This window comes from Amphiprion ocellaris, chromosome 18 (genome assembly GCF_022539595.1).
Source record: "Amphiprion ocellaris isolate individual 3 ecotype Okinawa chromosome 18, ASM2253959v1, whole genome shotgun sequence".
Taxonomy (NCBI): Eukaryota; Metazoa; Chordata; class Actinopteri; family Pomacentridae; genus Amphiprion; species Amphiprion ocellaris.
The window spans coordinates 22,225,642-22,249,605 of record NC_072783.1 but is presented as its reverse complement, the minus strand read 5'-3'; the positions used below and the strand labels follow the sequence as shown (position 1 = coordinate 22,249,605).

Below are 23,964 nucleotides of genomic sequence, written 5' to 3'. Positions count from 1 at the left end.
ACAGAGTGCAAAAACAGAGTCCACGAAGGCATGTGGATCGATGATCCAGCAGGGAGTGAATGAATGAGCAGGGTTTAAATAGTGAACAGGTGATATTGTGGGCAGGTGAGCTGATTACTGCAATGAGAGTCAGGTGTAGTAATCAGGTGAGTGTAGACAGGTGAGAAGGGAAAGCAAGAGACAGGGATGAGAGAGACAAGAGGGAAAGAGATGACAGACAGAGGGAGCCAAAGAGACAGGTCAAAATAGATGCAGAAAATCATAACAAACAAGTGAAAAATCTATCAAATATAATTTATTGTTTTTGTTTTAATACAAGCATCAAAACACAAACAATGGAAGGTAAAACAAAATTCATGGAAGTATACTTTAAGTGACAATAAACTTGTTATAAGAGCAAGCAAAAGGTGCCGAAAAATTAAGCCAATGATCGTGAACCAGCTTACAGTATGTGACAAACAGGAAGAAAATAAAGATTCATAGAGTTTCTTTGCTATTGCATGATCTTAAAATCAACATGCAAAGCAGCAGACTGACTATCTGGACTTTGCTGCATAGATTATATGGTTACATGTACAGTACCTTTGGGAAAGTTACTCGCTCTGCCAGTTTCAGTACAGCAGACTAAATAATAAAGTAGTTACATCATGTGAAATTAAAAAAAAATAGCAGCAATAAGAGGCAAGTGACTGCCTATAATGAAGACCTTTTATTTGTTTAAATTCTTGCTACATTAACATGCATCTGCTGATACATTTTACAAAGAGTGACATCAGAGTTCATGTGTTCGGCGTTCCAGAGATGTTCTTAAAGGAATATCTGCAGAGATGTGTGTCTCAAGCTGGTCAAAGATTCCTCAGTGGACAGGACGTCCCTCTCAGGACTTTCTCCTGTCCACGTCACCCACTGACCCGACCTGATCGCTGCACCTGTAGCTGAGCAGCTTCAGGAAAGACCGGAACTCGCTCTTTACTGCTTGTCCTTTCCTGAGACAGAGATAGAGGAGAAACATGAGCGTGAAAAAAAAATGCTGATTTACAGTTACAGAGAGACTCAATATCAGTCACACCACACAAAAGTGTATTTATTTATAGTCCATCCATTATCTATACACCGCTTAATCCTCATTAGGGTCGCGTGGGGGGGGGGGGGGGGGCAGTGTTTATCTATAAGTCGCAGTCCAGATACGAATTCCACCCATCCATTATCGATACATGCTAAATTTTCATTAGGGCCGCGGGGGGCTGGAGTCTATCCCAGCTGACTTAGAGTGAAGACAGGGGACACCCTGGACAGGTCACCAGTCTATCACAGAGCTACAAATGGAGACAAACAATCACACTCACACCTATGGACAATTTAGAATTATCAATAAACTTCAACATGTTTTGGGACCGTGGGAGGAAGCCGGAATACCTGGAGGAAACCCACACATGCACAGGCAGGACATGGAAAGTCCATGCAGAAAAATCCCAGACTGGGACGCAAACCGGGAACCTTCTAGCTGCAAAGCAACGGTGCTAACCACCAAGCCACTGTGCAGTCCCAGACTTGAATTCTTAAAGTTAATTTTCTAATAAAACATTAAACAAATCTCCCAGTGCAGGACAAACCTTTCAAATCCACTCTATTCAGATGCATATACAAAAGTTTATAGGCACTTTCTTGCTGTAGCCACAGTGTAATAAACGGATGGAAGTTAACTTGCGCTTGTTGCAAAGGAAAAAAACATGCCACCCTAAAAACCACCATCCCTCTCTGGAAAACAAAGCCCCACTTCCCTGAGAAAACCAGCAGACCTTCGCTGTGGACACGTCTTATTATTTTCTACTTTTAGCACAAACAGTTACCAATTAAAACTGTTGACAGTGAGGCCTGTGGGTTGTCCTGAGTAAACCAGAGCATTGTGTTCTGGAGAGGCAGCTTTTATGACTTGGGTGAAGTGACCCTCTGGGCCTGCATGCCTGGGATTTTAAAATTAAACTGTTATGAAACAGCAGCGAGCCCACAGAGCCTAATTTGTATATGTGGTTATTGTACCTTTGCTGGGGACAAACTTGAGCGAGTGGCTGAATATTCAAAAACGTGACACTCCTTCCTCTGGACCATCATTCACAAACTCATGTCCCAGTCCGTTGCCACACTTTCCACACAGGACCTATAAACACACAACACCAGAACACATAAACCTCCCTTTGTAGCCCTGACATGAAGAACTATTGATCTTTAAAGTGATTTCTGTCCGTGTAGTTCTACATATGTTAGCTGTGAGTCAGACCTTAAAGGCGGTGAGCGTCTCCATCATCTTGGTGACGCTGTCCTCTCTGATGGTGTCCGTGAACGCCGGCCAGGGAGACGAGTGAGCGAACTTTGAGCGACTGGAGAACAGGGGATGGTTACACTTGGAGCACACATACATTCCTGCAGGGGACAGTTAAAGGTTGGAACTGTGTTCATTTGCAGCCTGAAAAAGACTCTTATCTCAAATAATCTAATACAGAATAACATAGAGCAATGTGTAGGAGAAAAATTAGACTGGTCAAAGATTAAAAAAAAAAAAAACTAAACAAACAAACACAAAGTCAAGTCTATTTTTTCCCACTTCTCTTTCTTTTTAGACATGCCATGCATGTATTGGCAAAGTTGAATTTCTTTCAGGTACAGAATCCTTAAATAACCAACCACTGCAACACTGAAGATGTTTGGCCACTGTATTGTATTGATCTGTCAAAATAAAATAACTGAAGTTGCTAAGGTTAGTGACTGGTCTGACTGTTTTTTTTTTTTTTTAAACATTTTTGATGAGATACTAGACAAATCGCACATTTACCTGAATGAAATCAAGTGAGATAAAAAATGTGATGGAGTTGGTAACAACTCGTGGACATCTGAAATATGACCACGGACGACACACTGCGTTTTGTAAGAGGCCAAACATGTTGTACACCATATGTAAAATTTTTAACAAAGCTTTGTATTTTAAATGTTATGTTATTTATCGTGTAAAATCTTAAAAGTAACTAAAGTTGTCAGACAAATATAGAGGAGTAGAAAGTACATTTTCCTGTGAAATGCAGTGGAATGAAGGTCTAAAGTAGCCTAAAATGGAAATGCAAGTCCCTCAAAATTGTAATCAAAACTCACCAGTAAAAGTACTTAGTTACTTTTCACCACTGTTTATTAATATCATTAACATTACTCCCTATTACTTGCTGCTGTAATTGTTTACTTGTGATATTGGAAGCCTCCCTTGTATGAAATAAAATAGAATAAAAATAAAGGTAAACTGTCCTTCATCAGGTAATTATCTCCATAGATTTTCCTATTTCACATGCCCTTCACCTGTACACCCTTAGTATGATGCTGCACGGTATTTATGTCCCTATTTACTATTAATGAAATACTTCATTTTATAGTGAAAAATGAGCTGTAAACAAATCTTTTAATAAATAAAGTACAAGAATAAAATCAAAACACGAATGTTATCCCCTCCTAATCCAGACTAACAGCAGGTTACATCACTGTTTACTGAACACCTCCGTCCTGCTGCTCACCTGGTTTAAAATGATCCTTGTAGATCTCACCGCCGAAAAACTGACAGAAAGACATCGCGGTGAGGTCGCAGGTGAGCTGGAGGAAAAATAAATACCAAATCCGGCTCAATCTCTCTGTAAACGGTGAACAGCTGAGCTTTCTGTCCTGATCGTGTGAAGTGATCCTGGTTGGAGATTTAAAGAGGAGCTCCGCCTCCTGCAGTTACCACCAACCACCGCGAGATGTCAGTGTTGGGCAGCAGAAGAGGCTCTGAAGAGGCTTTCAGGGACCAAAGACCCCTGAGGTCAGTCACACTGGCCCAGTTAGAGCAGATTGACTATGTTAAATTCACACAGACAACAATGTGTTGGATTCAGAGCAGTAACATTTGAATTATCATCAGGCTACAGTTAAACTGTTTTACATGCAGTTAAGTTTAGGTTTATTTAGACCCACCCTTAACTGTAAATGAACCATTTTAAAATTTGATTTTGTTGGGAGCATCCCAGAGTTTTATTTATTCGTTTATTTTTATCACATCCTCACCACAGTATGTCTCATTTTGTCCTGAAGAACAGGCTTGCAATACTTAAAAAATAACCATATGATCCCTACTCTATTGTCAAGGTGATTTCAATGGAGCTAAACATTTTGTGTCTTGTGTCTACCCGGATCTTCAGTCATTTTATATGATAACACTTGTGGATTTTTTTTATAGTAGCCTTTTAATAAGAGTGGAAATACTTGTTTTATGAAATTGGGACGTTTTTGCTTGAATGTCACTATAAAATTCTGGCAGAAAAGATTTTAATTGTGTAGAAGGGGATGCCTGGAATCTGATAGGAATCTGTGCTTAACCTGCTTGCAGAAGAGGCAAATGTGTCATACAAGAGTAATTTTAAAAAAAGAGGCATGGAGATGCTCACACAGCTGCATGCAGGTTGTAACTGTGATTAAATATGATGGAAATTCAAGGTAATTGTTCTTGCCAGCACTTTATTGTAAAGGCAAGCAACTAGGGTCAAGAGGTTAAAGGTCAAGTTATGCATTTGCATTGGAAACACTTGCAGAACAATTCAACTGATAATAACAGGATGTGAATTTGAACAAAAAATGTTTATCTTCAGGCTCTAAACCTTTTAAACCCCCAGCAGTTGGTGGCTTTTTTGTTCCTGTGACAATATTTTTCACTGCGCTCATTTTCCACTGTAATGTAAAGTCCTGCACCTCTATGGAAACAGTACAACCATGGATAAAAGTAGAGACTCACACTCAAAAGTGCCTTCATGCAGTATAGCATGGTTACAATGCTTAAAAATAAAAAAAATAACATTTCTTGCATGATTTTATTTTACAGGAATTGGGAACAAAAATGGAATCCACACCCAAATCTCCAGAGGTGTCACCAACATTGGACAAAAATGATGGTTCTGCATACTGTAGATTTTAACTATTACATTTCAGATTTGTTTACATACTTGTCTCCTCTTGGCTCTCTACAAACACAGCCTGCAGTTCACCGTAAAACTTTCTGAATTTTAGTCATGTGGCTGTTGGTGTTAAATTAATCCATCATGGCTTGTCGGTTGTGCAGAGGAGTTCAGTTTATTTTTGTTTTCAAAAGAATCTGTTTTGTGCAAAGCTTCATTTTTGAATATTTTTTAAATTAGATATGTAAAAATAACTCAGAAAATCAGGAAAGTTTTCTTTAGTCTATTTCAGTAACCTGCCCATATTACATTCTGTCCAATGGTTATGGCACAGCATGTAGAGACTATGGAGTAAAAATCCAAACCAAGGAATTGTTTCAACAAATTCAAGGGTCTCAGCAGACATAAAACATTAATGTGCTTGTCTAAGCTCTATCACACCAATCAGTGTCACCGGATTTGCAGATTGCTCTCGCAGCTGCATGTAAGCGTTGACACTGAGGTGTGATCTGATGTGATGCCTGTTCTTACAACTCTAATTATCCGCTAATTAAATGAAACAGACATAGACAAGACATGAGTCACTAGGGTGGTACTATTAAAATCAATCACCTAACAATCACTGAATTTATTTTCGTTTGCCGTTGCCATTTCAAACACATGATGTCAGCTTTAATAGGTATCAAGAGCATAACACACTCTGCTTTGTTTTATAAATGAAACACATCATAAAAATGAATATATTTCCTTGGTACAAACTGTGAGAGAATTCAGAGATGATGTTTCTTTCCACTGTAGGCCTACATCCTTTATTCATATTTGCAGTAGTGCTTGAGAGCCTCTGGCAGCTCCAGCCAGTCCAGGGCCATCCTGTGGACGATGTGCTTCTGTATAGTCTTTCTACACAATGTCTGCAAGGACGAGACTGGAGAGACAGAAAAGACAAGACAATAAAACTGTGGATTGACAGAATAAAGGCAGTAATGAAATAAATCATTGAGATTTTTAGCAAAAAGATGCATGAAAAGAATGAATGGATTACTGAACATGTAAAGTTCCAACAGACAGAGTGGCCCCTGAGCCAGAGCAGCAGCGGTTAGTATTTCCTGTTGGAAATTCCATCAAATTATTGCAAAGAGGCACAACACAGTCTCTCAGAAGCACAAAACAATCACAGAGTGACAAAGTGGCCACAGAGACACACAAAATACTTTAAAGAGACTCAAAATGTCCAAAAAAAGACACAAAATGCATAAAATTAAAAGCAAAACAACCACAAAGAGACTCAAAATGATTACAAAAACACATCAAACAATTACAAAGAGAAAAGACAACAACAAATAGACACATAGCAACTCCAAAAAGTCATCAAGTACCTACAAAAAGGCACAAAACTACTCCACAGAGACAAAAAAAACTACAAAGACACTCAAAATGACTCAAAGTGACTGCATAGAGCTGCAAAACAACCACAAAAAGACACAAAGTGAACATATAGACATGCAACACAATCACAAAGAGACACAAAATGACTATAAGAGACGAAACAACTACAAAGGGACACAAAATGAAAACAAATATATGGGAAAAAAAGTACAGACACAAAGCTGCCAAACAAGGCCACAAGGACAACAGAAAAGCAATTTGCAACTACAAAGACAAAGGGTTCAAAATGACTAGTAACAACAAAGAAACACAAAACGACTACAAAGACACTCAAAATGACTCAAAGCGATCTTGAAGAGATGCAAAACAACCTACAAAGAGACACAAAGTGACCAAATAAGGCCATGAGGACATCAGAAAAGCTTTAGCACAAAACAACTTCAACAGGGCTCAAAATTACCAAAGGGGACACAAAGTAATCACAAAGAGATGCAAAACAACCACAAGGAGACACAAAACAACCATGGAGAGATGCAAAACAACCGCAAAACAACACCAACTGACTACGAAGCGACATAAAATAACAACAAAGGAACACAAAATGACTTAAAAGAGGCAACAGATGCATGCAAATAGTTACAGAGATAAAACTTAACCACAAACACACTGACAGTGATGTTTTTAATGTCTTAGTTCTGCTTCACCTGCAAAATGCTACTGATAAAGACGTTATTTGACACATCACTTGCAGTTGGTTTGCATCTCTTTCAGACAGTAACATGTCTGTGCTTAGGATATCACACAACCCATCTATCATTAAAAATATCCTTGTCACACTTACATCCGTACTCCACCTGGACAATTCGGACACACTTGGTAGCAGCAAATACGTCCACCACAGCGTAGAGAGGCTCGATGGTGGGGATTCCCTTTGCAGAAGCTCCCATGTCCTCACCATTGATGACAATGTGCATATCAGCCAGGTCTTGGCCTTTAGGCACATACAGAACTCCTATCCTGCTGCGTCTGGCTGTGGGAGGCAGAGCGTTGGTCTTGTACAAGTCATCCAAAATGTGGCTGAAGCGTCCGGGTCGACTCCGGCCGACCAGCTTGTCTCTGGGGATTCGAACACTGTCAATGTACAAGTGAGTGTCAGTAAAGAAAGTCTTTGTTTTCACCTTTGGGGCAGCTTCTTCCTGATGTCCGTCTTCTGCCTCTCCTCTTCCAAGCCTCTGCCCCCCATCCAGTCCTTCCTCCCCGGCCTCTAAGACCTCAGCATCCTCTATGATCTTGTTATGGTTGCGAGTGATGGCAAACACCCAGCTGTTCCCCAAGTCTGTCAAGTCTGGGATAGAATATTCCGGCACCACCTCTAAGCTCCTAGGGTCCTGGGATGTCAGTCCGACCCGGAGGTGGCCACACCAGCCCAGCTCTTTATCCTCAATCTCGATGAGAAAAATCTCTCCAGGCTTCAGGGGCTGTTTGCTGAAACAAACTCCATTGGCAAAGCTCTCCACCCGAGTGGCCTGAGTCCCTGAGTAATCCAATCTAACGTTTGTCCCGTGGATCGGGTGGAACTCCAGGAACTGGTCGGAAAACGGCTCCATTTGCAGTTTTGCTCGCACCAGTTCGAGAAGTCACTTCGGTGCAGGGAACAGAATGAACAAGAAATCCCCCGGTGGATAGCTATAAAAAGAACTACGGAAACTCTCCAGTCAAGTAGAGTGTGGTGGTTTTGGAAGATTTCCGGCCAACACGTGGTCATTGCAAAGACACAACAACTTGCACACGACAGGAGCCCTGCTCTGCCTATCTGTCGGCCGCTTACGGAACCTTCTGGTAGAGGCTATTTTTGAACAGCTGCATATGTCAACAGATGGCAAGGTATGTGGGTGGGTGTTCTGAGGGGGCTGATCACCCATATGCCTACAGTCACTCACACACAGAGAACAAGTTGGGTTAGTGGGAGCAGTGAAGCTCCCCAGGCCGCCGGCACTCATTTAATTTCACAAACCCGTGTGCTGGAGTAATAGCTGTGTAATTATCATAATACCATATGCCAGGGAGATATGTTAAACTGCAGACCTTTCATAGCTGCACTCTAAATATAGTCCAGGCAAATACAGACTGGATCTCATTCTTATGTAAAGCAGCAATTAAAGTAATATGCCAAGATAGAGAGATCTGTGGAGATTTATGATGAAAATGGAATTATATCACAGGAATATGAAGAGAAATGGTATTAGTATTGGCTGATACTTTTATATATAATGATGTTCATTATGTCCAAATAAGCATTAAGACTCCTGTTTTGGGCGACAGTTTGATTTACAATACGTATCATTTCAGTGTAAAGATAGCAGGTATTTCCATCAGGTCAGATCCAGGTAACAGTAGCTCCTATTAGTAGTTGTATAACAGGTTTAATTTAAAGTAATTTGTCATGTTGGCAGAAGAGATCATTTTATTAGACAATTTGCGACAGAGATTGCTGATCAGTTATGACCTTAAATAAGAAATAAGAATATTTCAATACAGATAAAATGTTAAATTCATAGGAAAATAATGGACTGTCATAGATTGGGTTTTGGTTTGGTATGTCTAGGAGCATGAGTGACTGACATTTGCAAATGCTACATATATTCTATGTTGCTCATTATGTTATTTATTTTAGAAATAGATCCTAAAAATAGATCTGCTAACTGTAATAAAGAGTACTATTACACTGTAAATATTTTACATAATACCACTAGAACAATGCTTTTTTTCTTTTAGTTCAGTGGATCTTTCTCTGAGATTTGGGAATCTCTGAAAATAATATTATCAAAAGAGGCTCTACATCAAAAAGTTGTATAACTTTATAAAGTTTGTGAGTAAAATAAGAGAGAATAGCATTTCTCTCCATTTTCCTTTTTTTTTGCACCAATGCAATGTTGCCACTGTTCAAAAAAGGGATTTTTTAACAGTTTCATTGTATATAATTGTTTTTGTTGGGCACTGGGTATCATTTTAAGTATTCACAAGGGACAAAGACCACAGACAACCTCCATACTTATTACTAATTACTAGAAATCCCCAGGTAATACTAGTCCTGTGTGAATAGGGATTAAGGTGATTAATTAGTTGAAGGTCATTTTATTTGTTGTGAAACTGCTGAATACACATTGAATAAATTTAAGATTCAAGCTGATTCAGTTGTTTAGTCACATGGACAATTTTTACTTTTCTTCTATATTTCAACATAGTTAACATGGAGAGTTCACAGCTGAAGTCATTTTGTACCAAAGCCACTGCTAAGATCACATGTGAAGCAAAAACAATGATATAAACTACTGACTGAATAAGATATTGACCGTCATCATGGTTAGAAGTGCTTTCATTTATATATACAGAAACAACTATGACTTCATTTTACATGTATAAACGGCACAGGAAGTTTCCATTATGTCTGTTTTCTTCACGTTACATTAAAAAAATCCTCTAGAAGTCTGCTAAAATGCTGGCTTTGCCTCTTCAAAAATCAATTTTAATGTGCTGAAAAACTTTCAGTTATTCATTCATTCAACTCCTCATTTTAAGCTAGAACAACTTAACTAACTCAAAAATATTAAGTGTCCTGAAAACAAAAATTAAGCGCTTAACATTAAATTACCGACAAATTAATAAAACTTGTATGATTACTTTAAGTAAACTAGAAAAGATGAGTTGATACACCTGTATTCTTGTGTAAGATTATATGCTGCAGTATTAAACTCACCATTGTGCATGTTTTGTTAGATCTTAATCTGCACACTAACCACTATATCTAACTGTCAGAATGATGTAGTGGAGTGAATATCATTTGCCACTGAAATGCTGTGAATTCAGTGTATAAAGTAGCAGAAAAAAGAAATACTCAAGTAAAGCACCTCAGAACCATAATACACCATATTACAGTTAGCTGAATGTTTGATATCAACATCTATTTAAAGGCATCCTTACGTTTGAGTTCATTTCTTTTAGCTGATACAAGTTTCCGGACTCCTTCAAAAGTTCCTGCTATGAGAGGAAGTTTTCTCATTAGCTCACAGCTCACCTGTGCTCACCTTCCTCCCCTGCTGTGGTCTAAGCGGCCCGTCGAGGTGCTTTACTCTCACATCTACTCTGATTACGTGTTGGACTGAAACCTGGGTGACCTACACTCATGATGCAGCTGCTCTGCTAGCGTGCAAGTTTCACTCTGAGGAGACATTGTGTAATAGCGCACAAGTGCCCACTTTACACTTTTTAGAGTGGCATGAAGATATTAGAATGAAAAGCCTGGACCGTATGTAAAAAAAATGAACATAGCTACTGACATGTCAAGCATTAGTTTGTGGATTTTGAAGCTTCAAGTTTAGCATTTTGGCACCATCTTGCTTTTTTGACGAGAGACAGATGGATCTGACTGAGAACTAGAGGACACCAAAAAGTCGTGACCTATCAGTCACAAAGTAGCTCCACCCTAAAGCACTTCCTGCTTTATCATCTATTATGCGATGAATGGGAGCATTATTTACTAAATGAACATTGTGCAGTATTAAAGGAGACTCATTAAGAAAAAGTTTGCTGAGGTAACAAATCAGCTGAAAAGTAGGGAAGTTTTCTCATTCACTTCTATGCAATCTGACTTCTGTTTGCAACGAGTGGAGTCGCCACCTGCTGGCCATTGGAAAGAATGCAGGTTTAAGTCACTTCTGTATTGTCTTCACTTTTCAAAGCCAGAAACTATACAGTCCTGGCCTTTAAGTAGTGGTTTAGCACAAAAAATCTGGGCCTTACATGTGAAGCCCTTTCACCTTTTAATAAATGCATTGTCATTAGTAGAATTATTATGTAGCAAGGAAGTCTCTTTTGTGTAGCAATGTGAAATGTGTCAACACATTTCAGTCTTTCTCCTCAATATACTGTAATCATTTTATGAAGCCGCCTTATGAACATGCAAAATCTTCAGTGCAGTTACAAACAAGCTTTTTAGGGTCATGTTATATCAGTTGTCCCACCATTCTCCTCAATCCCCCAAGTGTTCACTTTTCAAAACCAGGCTTTACAACAAACATAAAAAAGTCATGTAAAAGAGGAATAAATATAAAAAGTGCACAGAATGCATGAAGCCAATCAACATAAAACAAAGGAACACATAAATCTTAAGAGCAAAAGGGGATGATAGAATGAAATGGACGCAGAAATGATTAAAATATGAGTGAATCTCCTCCTCAGTCAGTGATGGATGAGGGTTGCTGCCTCTCACCTCAGCAGCAGCTCTGCCCCGTCCCTCATATTGTCATTTCTAGGGCTTCCAGTGTGTTTTATATAGGCCAAGGTGGAGGGAGGGGAGAAAGCAGAGTAATTCATTCTTATGTCTTCCTATTTTACACTTCATTATCGCAAGAAAAATTCACCCGCGACCTCTTTGCCACTGGACACACTAGTGAAGCCACTATAGAAAACATGTTGGCACAACTTTCACCATAGTTCTCAGGATGCTGCTGCATTTAATGATACATTTTGGCACTTTTATACTAGTGCAGGAGAACAGTACTATCAAACCCTTCATCTGCCGTTCTGTTTGCTACAATTAGACAGCATTTACACCCCGCTTTGAATGTTTGTGTGGGTGAGTTTGTGTGCGCGTCTGCTGGGGCTGCAGGACTCTTAAGCTGGATTACCGTGCAGCGCGGCCATGCTTTTCACATTCAGTTTTGGTGAGCTGTGATTCTCGGCAGCGCATGACACATCTGGATGCGGGCAGTCGGGCTGAGGGGAGGTGTGCGTGCGTGTGACTGCGAGAGACAGAGAGAGAGAGAGAGAGAAAGAAGAGAGAGAGAGCGTGAAGGAGGGAGAGAGAGACTTCTCATTTCGCGGTCCTTTGTGCGCACAAATGGAGAGCGAGCCAGCAGGAGACAACACTAACCAGCGGGTTTACTCACCTTTCCAGACGCAATTACGCATTACGCATTTTCAGGTAAGTAAACACGTATTATTTCCATTCCCGTGCACGTGTTTGTTTTGTTTCTTCTTGCAAAACATCATCAACGCCGCAGACATTTGCAGTTTTGCGTCTGTGGAGAATATTCTGGCACTTTACCAGACAAATGCGCACTCTCCATCCTTTTTACTGTGCCATTAACTTCTACTTCTTCTGCAGCACCTTCTTCTGACACCTGTTTTGACATGCGTGACTCAGAAATCTGGGTGTAGTGAAGGTGTTGACCTGGTTATTAGCTGCATATTGTGCATATCCACAGCAAGGAACACATAAATCTTAAGAGCAAAAGGGGATGATAGAGTGAAATGGACGCAGAAATGATTAAAATATGAGTGAATCTCCTCCTCAGTCAGTGATGGATGAGGGTTGCTGCCTCTCACCTCAGCAGCAGCTCTGCCCCGTCCCTCATATTGTCATTTCTAGGGCTTCCAGTGTGTTTTATATAGGCCAAGGTGGAGGGAGGGGAGAAAGCAGAGTAATTCATTCTTATGTCTTCCTATTTTACACTTCATTATCGCAAGAAAAATTCACCCGCGACCTCTTTGCCACTGGACACACTAGTGAAGCCACTATAGAAAACATGTTGGCACAACTTTCACCATAGTTCTCAGGATGCTGCTGCATTTAATGATACATTTTGGCACTTTTATACTAGTGCAGGAGAACAGTACTATCAAACCCTTCATCTGCCGTTCTGTTTGCTACAATTAGACAGCATTTACACCACGCTTTGAATGTTTGTGTGGGTGAGTTTGTGTGCGCGTCTGCTGGGGCTGCAGGACTCTTAAGCTGGATTACCGTGCAGCGCGGCCATGCTTTTCACATTCAGTTTTGGTGAGCTGTGATTCTCGGCAGCGCATGACACATCTGGATGCGGGCAGTCGGGCTGAGGGGAGGTGTGTGCGTGTGACTGAGGGAGACAGAGAGAGAGAGAGAGAGAAAGAGGAGAGAGAGAGCGTGAAGGAGGGAGAGAGACTTCTCATTTCGCGGTCCTTTGCGCGCACAAATGGAGAGCGAGCCAGCAGGAGACAACACTAACCAGCGGGTTTACTCACCTTTCCAGACGCAATTACGCATTACGCATTTTCACGTAAGTAAACACGTATTATTTCCATTCCCGTGCACGTGTTTGTTTTGTTTCTTCTTGCAAAACATCATCAACGCCGCAGACATTTGCAGTTTTGCGTCTGTGGAGAATATTCTGGCACTTTACCAGACAAATGCGCACTCTCCATCCTTTTTACTGTGCCATTAACTTCTACTTCTTCTGCAATGCCTTCTTCTGACACCTGTTTTGACATGCGTGACTCAGAAATCTGGGTGTAGTGAAGGTGTTGACCTGGTTATTAGCTGCATATTGTGCATATCCACAGCACACACTGCAAAAAAGGATTTTTAAGAAAGTAAAAAAGTCTTGTTTCTGGAAAATTGTTCTTATTTTTTGTCTAAAAAGTAAAATAATCTTGACAAGCAAGTTTTGTTCTAGAAAATGAGTCTAATTTTAAGAAAATATATCTAGCTTTTTCTCAATAAGATATTACAGCTAATATTGAGCTAGAATTACTAGTAATAAGCTACAACAACGGTATACATTTAATCCCAGCAGAGGAACAAGATTGTTTTTCTTATTTTAAGAGTAAGACAAATCGCACATGTTCTCAATTTAAGAAGTTTGAATTCATCTGTTTTTATTCACTGTCAACACTGACAACAAGCTTCACATTTCACATTAACAGAACCATACACTGATCTACACTCATCTGAAAGTCACAACCAAAATCTGAACTTTTAAAAGCAAGTCTGAAAACAAAGATTGTAACTCCATGGAAGTGAATGCTGGAGGATGACAAAGATGCCAAACAACCAACTGCCAAGAGTGGTAACACTGTGGCAATCTGTAGAAGTGGAATGAGCCCTATGTGCCACTTAGGCACTATAGGGTTGAGAGAGAGAGGCTTTGTGTAGTCCAATGACATCACCCAGGTAATATTTTGTAGTGACATATGTCATATCTTTGTGAGAAAAACTGTAAAATGGAGTGAAGTCTACAAGGTTATCAGCAGATATCAGTTGTGTTGCTTGTGCCATGTTTGGAATCTCTATTTTATATGCCATGAAATCTCTGTCAAAACAAATAGTATCGTGCTGCTGAAATTCAAAACAATACAGTGATGAATTTATTATGTAGATATTTCTCACAAGTCCAAATTCTGGTAAATCATTAGAATTAACAGCACTCACAATTAATGACTTCTCCTGCATGTATTTGTTGCCATTTAGAATTATCCATTTAACAGATACTGCATGTTTTATTTCATCATTTCCAAGAAAGGTCTTCACTTTTTCTTTTAAGTATGACATATTGCTTATTTCTGATGTTGGTCCCAATGCACACTCATTTGAAAAAATGGGGTGGTCAAAACTACTTACATTCTGACAACATTCATACATTTGATTATGCCTTATTAATGACTTACAGACATTTTTAAAATTGACTTTTGAAGCCCATTGTTTGAAAAAGCAGTGTTTTGATTCAAATCTCATGCACATGTGACGAACCATTGGTCCCAGCAGTTTAATTTGTGATGGAGCATGAATCAAATAATGTTGTTTTGGTGTGATGTTGTTATGTGGAAAAATGTTCTTCACATGTTTTAAGTGCTGTTCAATAAGTATTTTCAACTTGTTAACTGTCTGTAGACCAATAATAGGAGCAAACAATATTTGAACAATCTCTATGAGTTCAACAATAACTGCATAGTATTCAGTATCTTTGACTGTATTAATCAGAAATGGCAGTATCTTTAGGAGTACAATCATTTGCCCTGAGGACTGCTTCAACTTATTATCACTGGAGGCCAATGTGCTGTAAGCGATAGGGCTTGGTTTATCTCTAATATCAAGTGGAGAGTAGGGAAACCCAGTTAATGCAGTATTGAAGACATCCAAGTCTAGTTGTCCCAAAAGAATTAACTGTTTCATCACACATTTTATTTCTAATGGGGCAATCCCTTCAAGAATGATATGCATCATGTCTTGGGGTGTTTGCTGGATCAAGTTAAAGGCTGGGAAATCTACCAGCTTGCTTCTTCTATTGATACCATATGTTGTTTTTAAGCTGTTTCTGAGATATTCTGTGCTGGCCTTCTCAATGTTGCTACACTGCCGGACATGTCTCTCTATTGTCCTTCCCTCAAAGTTATCCTCATCGAAATGGATTTGCATGTCCTCAAATGAACATTCACACTGCCGGCATTTACTATAAGCAAAACCAACACCCTCTTTAAATCCACAAACCTCATGCTGAGCCAAAGTGTCACCACATATTGAAACCAATGCTCCAAATATTTCACGTTCACCATTCCCTGTTTGAATTGTAACTCCATCATATAGCATTACTAAATCCTCATGCAACCTTCCCAAGATTCCATCTACACCACATTCAGAGAGCTCACTCTTTTTGGCAATGGCAAGTAGGCGAATGGCAGCTAGTTTTGATCGATATTTAGGATTAATATTCCCCAAAGTATAATAAAACATTAGCAACTTATTTTTGGAGGCATGAGACCCAAGTGGATTGCAAATTTCAATTTCATCAGAGTAAAGGATTATCTGTAAAGCAGAAGGTCGAACAGAAAATAAAGAATGTGACTTCATGAGATCGCCATCACTGATGTCATACAAATACGCACCACTGTATTTCTGTGGCTCATCTATCATTGCCAAAACCTTTGGATGGGATAGTAACTGTTCCAAACTTCTGATAAGGGGTATATAATGAAAACATTTGGGCACTGTAGCAAGGTGTCTTTTTCTCCCTTTTTTCACCATGCAAGCTTTATACCCAACAGAAATCTCCTGTGACTCAACAAAATTGAAATTCTCCTTAATCACACTATCCTGCCTGTACGTTGTTGAAACAGAGGCAAATGGGTCCTCGATCTGGTCAAATACTTCCATAGCTTCCTTTTCAAGTCCACTTCCTTGATGTTGCTGGAAGACTGTTTGCAGCTGACTTCTCAGATTTTTCACCAAGAGAGCTTGGTACTGCTGCATTGCCACTAAGACATCATTTACACCACTCTGAAAAACAAACCAGAAATGACAATAAATTAGATCACAGTATTTGACGATAAAAAAATATTTTGTAGTGTGCCCCCCAATAGACTAGGTACCCCATTTTATAAGGATTAATGATAGTATGAGTAACTCTATGATAAACAACCAGGTAACCTCAACTTATAATCTGAATGATGGGGAAATAAATATTATAAAATGTGTATCTAGATTGTGTTGAGCAAGAAAAGAAAATACCCATTAAAATATTATATCTCTGATATATATATCAGTGGTGTAACAGAAAAAGAAAGCAAATACAGAGGGTATGTGTAGTTAAAAAAAAAAAAAAAAAAAAAAAAAAAACGAGATAGGAGGGCTACATGTGGCCTTTATGTCCATGCAGGCTGGGACAAAGAGAATAAGTTACACAAGCAGACAGTAAAACTGAAAGCACATGCATGCAATGCATGGTATGCAACAGAAGTAACTATTGTCACCTATATGTTTCTATATTTGGATTAAAAACATAACTATCACCATTTGTTGAAAAAAATTTAATAAAAATAATAATAACAATAATAATAATAATAATAATAATAATAATAATTTTGCATGAAGACAAACCTGTGAAAGATGGTGTTTTTCTCTGGCAGTCAGCACAATAGCAGTAGCTTGTCTTGTCAGAACATTGCAGCATTGGACATCCTTCAGGGAAAAAGGGGGAAATAAATATAGGTATGTACTTACTTAATTGCATGTTATTGTGCATTGAAGAAAACTATCAGTAGACTTGCCTTAGGTTGGCCAGATGGGTAGCCATCTGCAAGCTCACTTGGACAAGCCGCCGGGATGTTCAGAATATCGTCATTGGTCTGGGACAGTGCAGGGTGCTTTGGAGATGTATGGAGACCATTGTCGAAACCGGAGTACAATGACACATTACTATCAAAAGTTCCAAAATGTTCAGGATCGTCACATTCCGGATAGGGTTGCACTCTGTTATCCTCCATCGTTGCATCTTCCACTGACTGTACTCTGTTGTCCACCGCTGCATCCGTCATTGGTTGGCCTCTGTTCTCCAATGTTGTACACTCTGTTAGTTGGTGTCTGTTTTCCACCACTGAATCAGCAGGCCTGCATGTCCAAATGTTGCTGGTGTTTCTGTCTGCCACTGATGGGGGCTCCCTTCTTGTAGAACTGCAATTAGGATGAATTGAATAATTGATTAGATGAGAAAAAGAAAATTAACTGTAAAGTATTTTGCGTATTTTCATTTTTCAAGGAAAAAATGTCAATATTATCAGGTTTCAGTTCATTTACCCTGTAAGATCCACATTTGCAAAATTCCATCACTTTAACCTAACATTCAAATATTTTTGGACAGGATTTGTAAAGATTCAAGTAAGAAATAAATATTATGTGTTTTTGTAATAGACAGTCAAGTCATGTCTACAACATTTAGATATTTAATTATTGTGAAATACATTTGTCAGATTTGATTTTGAGTGAAACAGTTAAAAAACAATCTTTTAAGTGATCCTGTTTTTTTTTCCTGAGTTTTGTGTATTTGCCCAGTAGCAAATGACAGTCGTTTATTTGAAATGAGGCGGGCTTTATGTGGTGATTGACAGGGCAGCACCACTGAAGCATCTTTGTAAACAAATATGGCAGCCGCCATCAGAACGGAAATGAACGAACTGGACGCTCTATATTGTATTTTTAGAAGGACAAACAGCTGCTCGCACGGCTTTTGTTCACAGGAAATATGTGTGTGACATGGGGGAAAATAAATTATAGTAAATGTAAACTGAAGTCACAGTTTTACTGCTGGTTGGGGTTGAACGTATGATTTCTAAACTAACGTGAGCTAAAAGTCCTCCTTAGCTGTTTGTGATTTGTTGTCTTACTATCCAATCCCATACAGACACATGCTAGTCTGCTACTAAATCCGAAAAAGTATCTAACAATTCAAGGCTAGGATGAATAAGCAATAAATGATTTACTCTGTTTTTTAGATATTATCATATGTAGTATTGTAATATTCACATACATATTTTATATTTTTCCACATGTTTTAAGAATATTTGACAGATGAATAAAATAATAATAGTAACAGTAACAGCCTTACCGTTTTGATGTCAGTGTCCTCCCGCTCCGTGATCTGCTGCTGCTTCCATTGTCAAGGTGTTCAGAGTGGCTTCTTCGAATGTGATACCAAAGAGAGTTGTAAACTCGATACTCTTTGACACAACCATCAATCCCGCAAATGACACGAAAATCTGGACTACGGCTATGTGCAGAATTAATATGACTCAGTAAAGATTTGAGGGTTAGACCCACAAAAACAAAGCAAATAACACAGCGCCAAATCATTTTCTGTACCCTTGTCTGAACTAAGCTGCCCGGCTTTTTGTCCCATGATGAACCGCGTTTTTTCCCGTGAACCCAAGATTATATGGTTTAGTCCATTAGGGGGTAAGACGGGCTTCTTATCATAATTGTGTGCCTGCGATAAATAATCATACCCTACATGACATGTGTACGTAGATAAATATTGACTGTAATCTAATTAAACAGTCTTACTCATTAAAATTTACTTGGGGAAATGCAAAGTATTTTTTTCGGCTGATGACATCCCCCCCCCACCCGCCTTTCTGGAGAAGATGGTATAGTCCAATGTACTGCGCGCCCGGAGGAGAAGACCGTTACCGAAAAAAACGAGAAGAGCGCCGAGTGGAACATGCATATGGGCAAGCAACGCAAACTGCTGCTGTTTTCAGGATTGTTTGGTGAGTTCCAGTTTGTGGATTCAAGTGAAGTCAAGCTATGGATACACTGGATGAAATTACAACCGCCACACTTAAAGGTAAGTCGTTATGTCTTTACATTCTGCTATCTTGTATGTAGCTAAACCAACTTGGCAGGTTGGGGGCGATTGTCGAATATAGTGACTTTCGATACTTATATTGTATTTTGTTGCAGGGTGTTGTTCTATCATTTATTTTTACTGCTTTTAGCTATTTTTCATGATGTAAAAAGAGGCGTTGTAATGCATAGAAGTTGTTTGGTAGACATGGCATTGGCCTTCATGTGCCGCTCGTCGCCCGCCATAGTTGGGGGGAGGGGAGGTGGGGGACGGTTACAGGATTGTAACCGTCTTTGTTTCATCTTTAAACACTTTTAGTGAATCTTTTTTACATAGAGTTCATGATTAACGTGGAGTAGTGTGGAGTAAAACATATTAGTCTAGCTTGGTCACCGTGTAAGCTAACTCCATCTACTGTCATTGTTTCATTGTTTTAAGTTGCATTTAAGTGAGTAAATGAGACCATTTAAAAGCACTGGTTAAAACTAGTTTCTGTAAAGAACCTAAAACTATTTTTCATCATGTGATGTACAATAATGTGTGGGTACATTATGTGAATTATTGTTTTGAAGTACATGGAGTTTTCAAAGTAAGAATTTGAATTATTTTCCTTTTCTGAAGTTATTTTTAATTCTCACTTTGGGGTTTTATTCCAACGTACATCTCTTCTCTGTTTAGACTGCACAGTATAGTCAGAGGTAAGCTCTCTGTTTCAGAAAACAAACAGATAAGAGATGTTTTACACCCATTATAGAGGAGTGAAGATGAAGCTGCGTGTGCATTTCATCCATCTTCTCCAGTTACTATCTCCCCTGTTTTAAGAGTGCAACATTTATGCATGTAATCAGTGAAATATCAGAACTCTATGCTAGTTGTACAGAAAGTGTCACAATGTAGAAATCAGTCTAAAATAGATCCTCACCTGTTATTTACATTTGGCTGAATTAATCTAGTGATAATTTGGAACTTCTATGTTGCAGATGCAAATATTGGAGAAGACATACTGCCTTCACTCTCCAGAGATGACATCAAAGATCTGTTTCCTGGTCCTCAAAATTTCCTCAGGCGTCGGGCTCTATGGCTTGTGGTAAATAAACAAGAGGTCGGTTCCTTGTCTATTGCAGTATGACAAAACATTTCATTATTACAATTAAAAGTAATTAATTTGTAATTATTTCAACAAAATAAATAAATTTCAGCAGATGCCTAAGAGGAGTGAATGTGATCTTCTTGTGCTTTGGCTTGAAACAAATAATGTATTAAATGTACAGCATTTGTACTTATTTAACATTTTTCCTGGCACTGCACAGGACCATACTCTCTCCTGGTTTATGCAGTTTTCTTCAAATTCTTTAAAGTTGTTCGTGTAATGTAAATGTATTTTAGGAAGAGACTCATGCTGAGAAAGTACCACCATCAACCACTAGAGCCAGTGACCTCTCCCAAGAGGAGCCCAACACTTCGAAGTTTGTGACGATATCCAACCCAGAATATATAGTCTTCACAGACAGTGAGCTTGAACAAGCACGGCGCTACTACTTTGAGCAGAAACGACTGGGGACAGACCACGTTGAGCCTTTATCAAAGGACCTCTTCTGCCGACTCATCAGAAACACAATGACTAACATGATTTCAATAGCAAGAGCCACTGAGGACTTCAGATACCCCAGCAAACATGAGGTGAATGCTATGGCGAAGCGATTGGTGGAGTACTACCCGATGATAACAGGAAGGTGTGGTGAATGGGTAAGTAGTCATTGGCACACTAATACTTTGGTTTATGTTCATGGTGTTAGCTTGGGTGTTTTATCATATTTTTAAGATGATAAAAATCATCATCAATTTTTCATTATCTGTACCTGACAGGAGCACGTTGCTAAAAAGCTCATGAAGAGACTCTCAAATGTCAAAAGTCCAAGAAAGGCTAAGGGCCCTCCTTCCAAGAAGCCACGACAGGATGGGGATGCAGATGCTGCAACAACTGACTACGATGGAGATTCCAGTGGATCAACTATTATTTTATCACCTGTTCGAGCCAGCACCCCAGTGGAACAACAGGGTAGCAGTGATGAAGCATGTATGTATTGCATTAATACATCCTGTAAGCATCTGTGGGTTTGGGGGTAGACAAAACATTTTGAAACACTACCAAATGAACATAACTGCATCACTTTTTCTCAAGGGATGTTTGTATTCCATTCCATATTGTGACGAGTTACACACATAAAGTAATAAATCTGGTCCTTCTCAAGTTCCTCCTAACTGTTAACTTGGAAATCTAATGTTTCCCTACAGTCATATTTTACACATTTTCTTTTATATGTATTTTCTGTTATGTTTTTGATGTTGTTTGCTTACATTCTGTGTATTATTTATGCACCGATGTACCACAGCAAATATGTAAAGACCTACTTGGCAATAAATCATGATTTTGTTTCTGACATCTTCACCCCTGCTTTATGCTTTCAGCTCCTTCAACTGACTTCTACAGCAGCCAGAAAACCCAGGCAAGACACTACAAGACTCTCCAACAATTGTACAAGACCAAGAAGCCGAACAAAGCTGCAGTGACCCAACTAATGGACCTGGAGTTTCAGTCTAGAAGACTCTTCATAGACTCCGATGCTGTAAAGGAACAAGACAGACCAACAAAGATTCTCGAAGCTTACCCATGTTTCAGAGAAGTGGATCATGTAAGTTATTGCTTTCCCTGTTTCAACAGTCGTCACATTTTAGCTGTCCCATTATACATTTGGGGGCATCTTGGCATGGTTTTCATATTTCTTTTTCTTTTTTCGTTCTGTATTTTAATGTATTTTTCAGGTTTTGGATGAATTGCGGAGAATTATTCAACCATCCAATTCCCGGTACATCTCTGAGATGAAGGAAAGATGGGAAAACTTCTACTCAAAGGTGCAGTTCTATGGTGTGATGAAAAAACTCGTGAAGCCTCCAAACACATTGAATGGAGGTATGGTCACAGTACTTTGATCTCTTTAGTTTTTGAGATTGCATAATAAGCAGTTATTTATGGTGACATCTTGTCTTGTTTCTTCTAAACTCAAAACTCTTCTCAAACCAGTGGAGCATGCCACAGCTGTATTCAGAGCCCTGCCACAGCTCTTCCCATCCAGCACTGTGCCTCCTAAGAAGTTGGGTGCCAGCAGTGAGGCTCTTTTCCATGTCCTTACGGTGAGGCTGCTGTATGCATTGTTGTTTTGTTATGGTGATTTTTACAAATGTGTTGTGTAGCTTCATTGGAGCTTGCTGTGGTGTGTTTAGTATTTGCAATCGACATTCACATTCATTTTCCTTAGATGGATTCATGTGGCTAGGTTTTTTTTTTTTGATAATCATCTTATTATTCAGTGTTCTAGTCAGGTGCATTTCTTGTGGTCTTTTTCTAATTTTTTTTCTTTGTCTTCTGTCATGTAGACTTCAGAAGACCCTGATTGTTTCCTGCGCCAGCGACCTCTGTCTTGTCCATTTGTGCTTGTCTCTGAAGACAACTGCATGATCGCCGTGGGAAGCACACCAGTGACTACGTTCGACCGGGAGGATCTTTATGAGGGACTGCTCTATGTCATGGCATATTATTATGCCCTCCACCTCACGTACCCAAAGTGTATTTCCACACTACTGTCTGTACTGCAAACTGAAATTCTTCAAGATTCCATCCATGACCGAGATTCAACCCCCTCCTACAAAAAAGCTCTTGCTGAGTGGAAGTCATTCATTGAGTGAGTTTGTCTTTTCTTGTTTTTTCCTTCTCTATGCCATGAAGGTGTTTCAAAAAAAGTTAGTCAAATGTTAGCCACATGTTTGTTGGTGTCATTTTAAATTAGTTCTTCTGAGATACTTTGCAAACCAGCAGTGGGAATGTCTTTTCTTTTAACATACATATGGTGCTGGAATCCTTTTTGACACTGGCAGCTAGAATGTTACATAATTGTTATGTTGCTAGAATAATGGAATACACACTTTTTGACAGTTGCAGTGTTGTATCCTGTTAAAATATCTGGAATAAGTACTTGTGACTGACAACGTTGTACTGTATAGTACTATGTTAAAGTAGTTGGAAAATGCACTTCTTGAGAGTGGCAGTTGGATTTATTATGCAGTTGTTGGACTTGAGTGATGTCAAACTCAGCTGTCCTGATTTGCTTTAGTAAAAAATGAATAAATGAAGAATGCTTCTGGTGACTTAATTTAAGAAAAAGTAGCTTGTTTGTCGTATCCTTTTGGAAGAAATTGTGTCTTATACTAAGCTACTTTTAGCTAATTATTATTCTTATTGTTGAGGTATAATTTCTCAAAATCAGTTCAATCAAGAATGAAAATGTTCTGTTTCAAGAAAATTTGTCCTATTGTAAGCTTTTTTTATTAACTGAAAATCTTAATTAAGGTATAAATTCTTAAGTTAAGTAAAACATTCTTAAAGTCAGCTTCATCAAGACAGCACAACACTTATTTTAAGTAAATATATCCTACATAATAGAGTTTATTTGCTTGTTACAAGCAAATTTTTTTTACATTTTGGACAATTTTTTCTAGTTTTAAGACACAATATGGTCTTAAAGTGACTAGATTTATAGTCTAGTTTTAAGAATTCTAGCCAAGTAAATTTTGCTTACCCCATTGGCAGATTTTTTTGCTCAAAACAAGAAAATTTGACCAGATTT

General features: G+C 38.9%; 3 protein-coding genes across 3 annotated transcripts; 1 reads left to right on the top strand and 2 right to left on the bottom strand.

The window, feature by feature from the left end:
• Nucleotides 1-275: 275 nt before the first annotated feature.
• On the bottom strand, nt 276-3,698 carry msrb1b (methionine sulfoxide reductase B1b). Its single transcript, XM_035943158.2, has 4 exons — nt 3,555-3,698; nt 2,279-2,421; nt 2,041-2,158; nt 276-986 (listed from the first exon to the last, which is right to left on the bottom strand). The coding sequence occupies exons 1-4, from the start codon at nt 3,607-3,609 to the stop codon at nt 970-972; spliced, it is 333 nt and encodes a 110-aa protein (XP_035799051.1). The 5' UTR covers nt 3,610-3,698; the 3' UTR covers nt 276-969.
• Nucleotides 3,699-4,813: 1,115 nt separating this feature from the next.
• Nucleotides 4,814-8,187, bottom strand: neurl2 (neuralized E3 ubiquitin protein ligase 2). Its single transcript, XM_023298842.3, has 2 exons — nt 7,192-8,187; nt 4,814-5,889 (listed from the first exon to the last, which is right to left on the bottom strand). The coding sequence occupies exons 1-2, from the start codon at nt 7,955-7,957 to the stop codon at nt 5,774-5,776; spliced, it is 882 nt and encodes a 293-aa protein (XP_023154610.2). The 5' UTR covers nt 7,958-8,187; the 3' UTR covers nt 4,814-5,773.
• A 10,954-nt stretch (nt 8,188-19,141) lies between these two features.
• On the top strand, nt 19,142-23,736 carry LOC118471547 (uncharacterized). Its single transcript, XM_035956730.2, has 8 exons — nt 19,142-19,282; nt 20,263-20,384; nt 20,669-21,028; nt 21,149-21,359; nt 21,752-21,975; nt 22,106-22,253; nt 22,365-22,474; nt 22,718-23,736. Exons 1-8 carry the CDS (start codon nt 19,243-19,245, stop codon nt 23,024-23,026), a joined length of 1,524 nt encoding a protein of 507 aa, XP_035812623.1. The 5' UTR covers nt 19,142-19,242; the 3' UTR covers nt 23,027-23,736.
• Nucleotides 23,737-23,964: the final 228 nt, after the last annotated feature.

Excerpts from the sequence above, each read along its gene's own strand:
- neurl2 (XM_023298842.3), bottom strand. The coding sequence starts at position 7,957 with ATGGAGCCGTTTTCCGACCAGTTCCTGGAGTTCCACCCGATCCACGGG. Across the intron at positions 5,890-7,191 it reads TGTCCAGGTGGAGTACGGAT|TCTCGTCCTTGCAGACATTG; the intron begins GTAAGTGTGACA and ends CTGTCTCTCCAG.
- LOC118471547 (XM_035956730.2), top strand. The coding sequence starts at position 19,243 with ATGGATACACTGGATGAAATTACAACCGCCACACTTAAAG. Across the intron at positions 19,283-20,262 it reads TACAACCGCCACACTTAAAG|ATGCAAATATTGGAGAAGAC; the intron begins GTAAGTCGTTAT and ends TCTATGTTGCAG. Across the intron at positions 21,976-22,105 it reads GTTTCAGAGAAGTGGATCAT|GTTTTGGATGAATTGCGGAG; the intron begins GTAAGTTATTGC and ends TGTATTTTTCAG.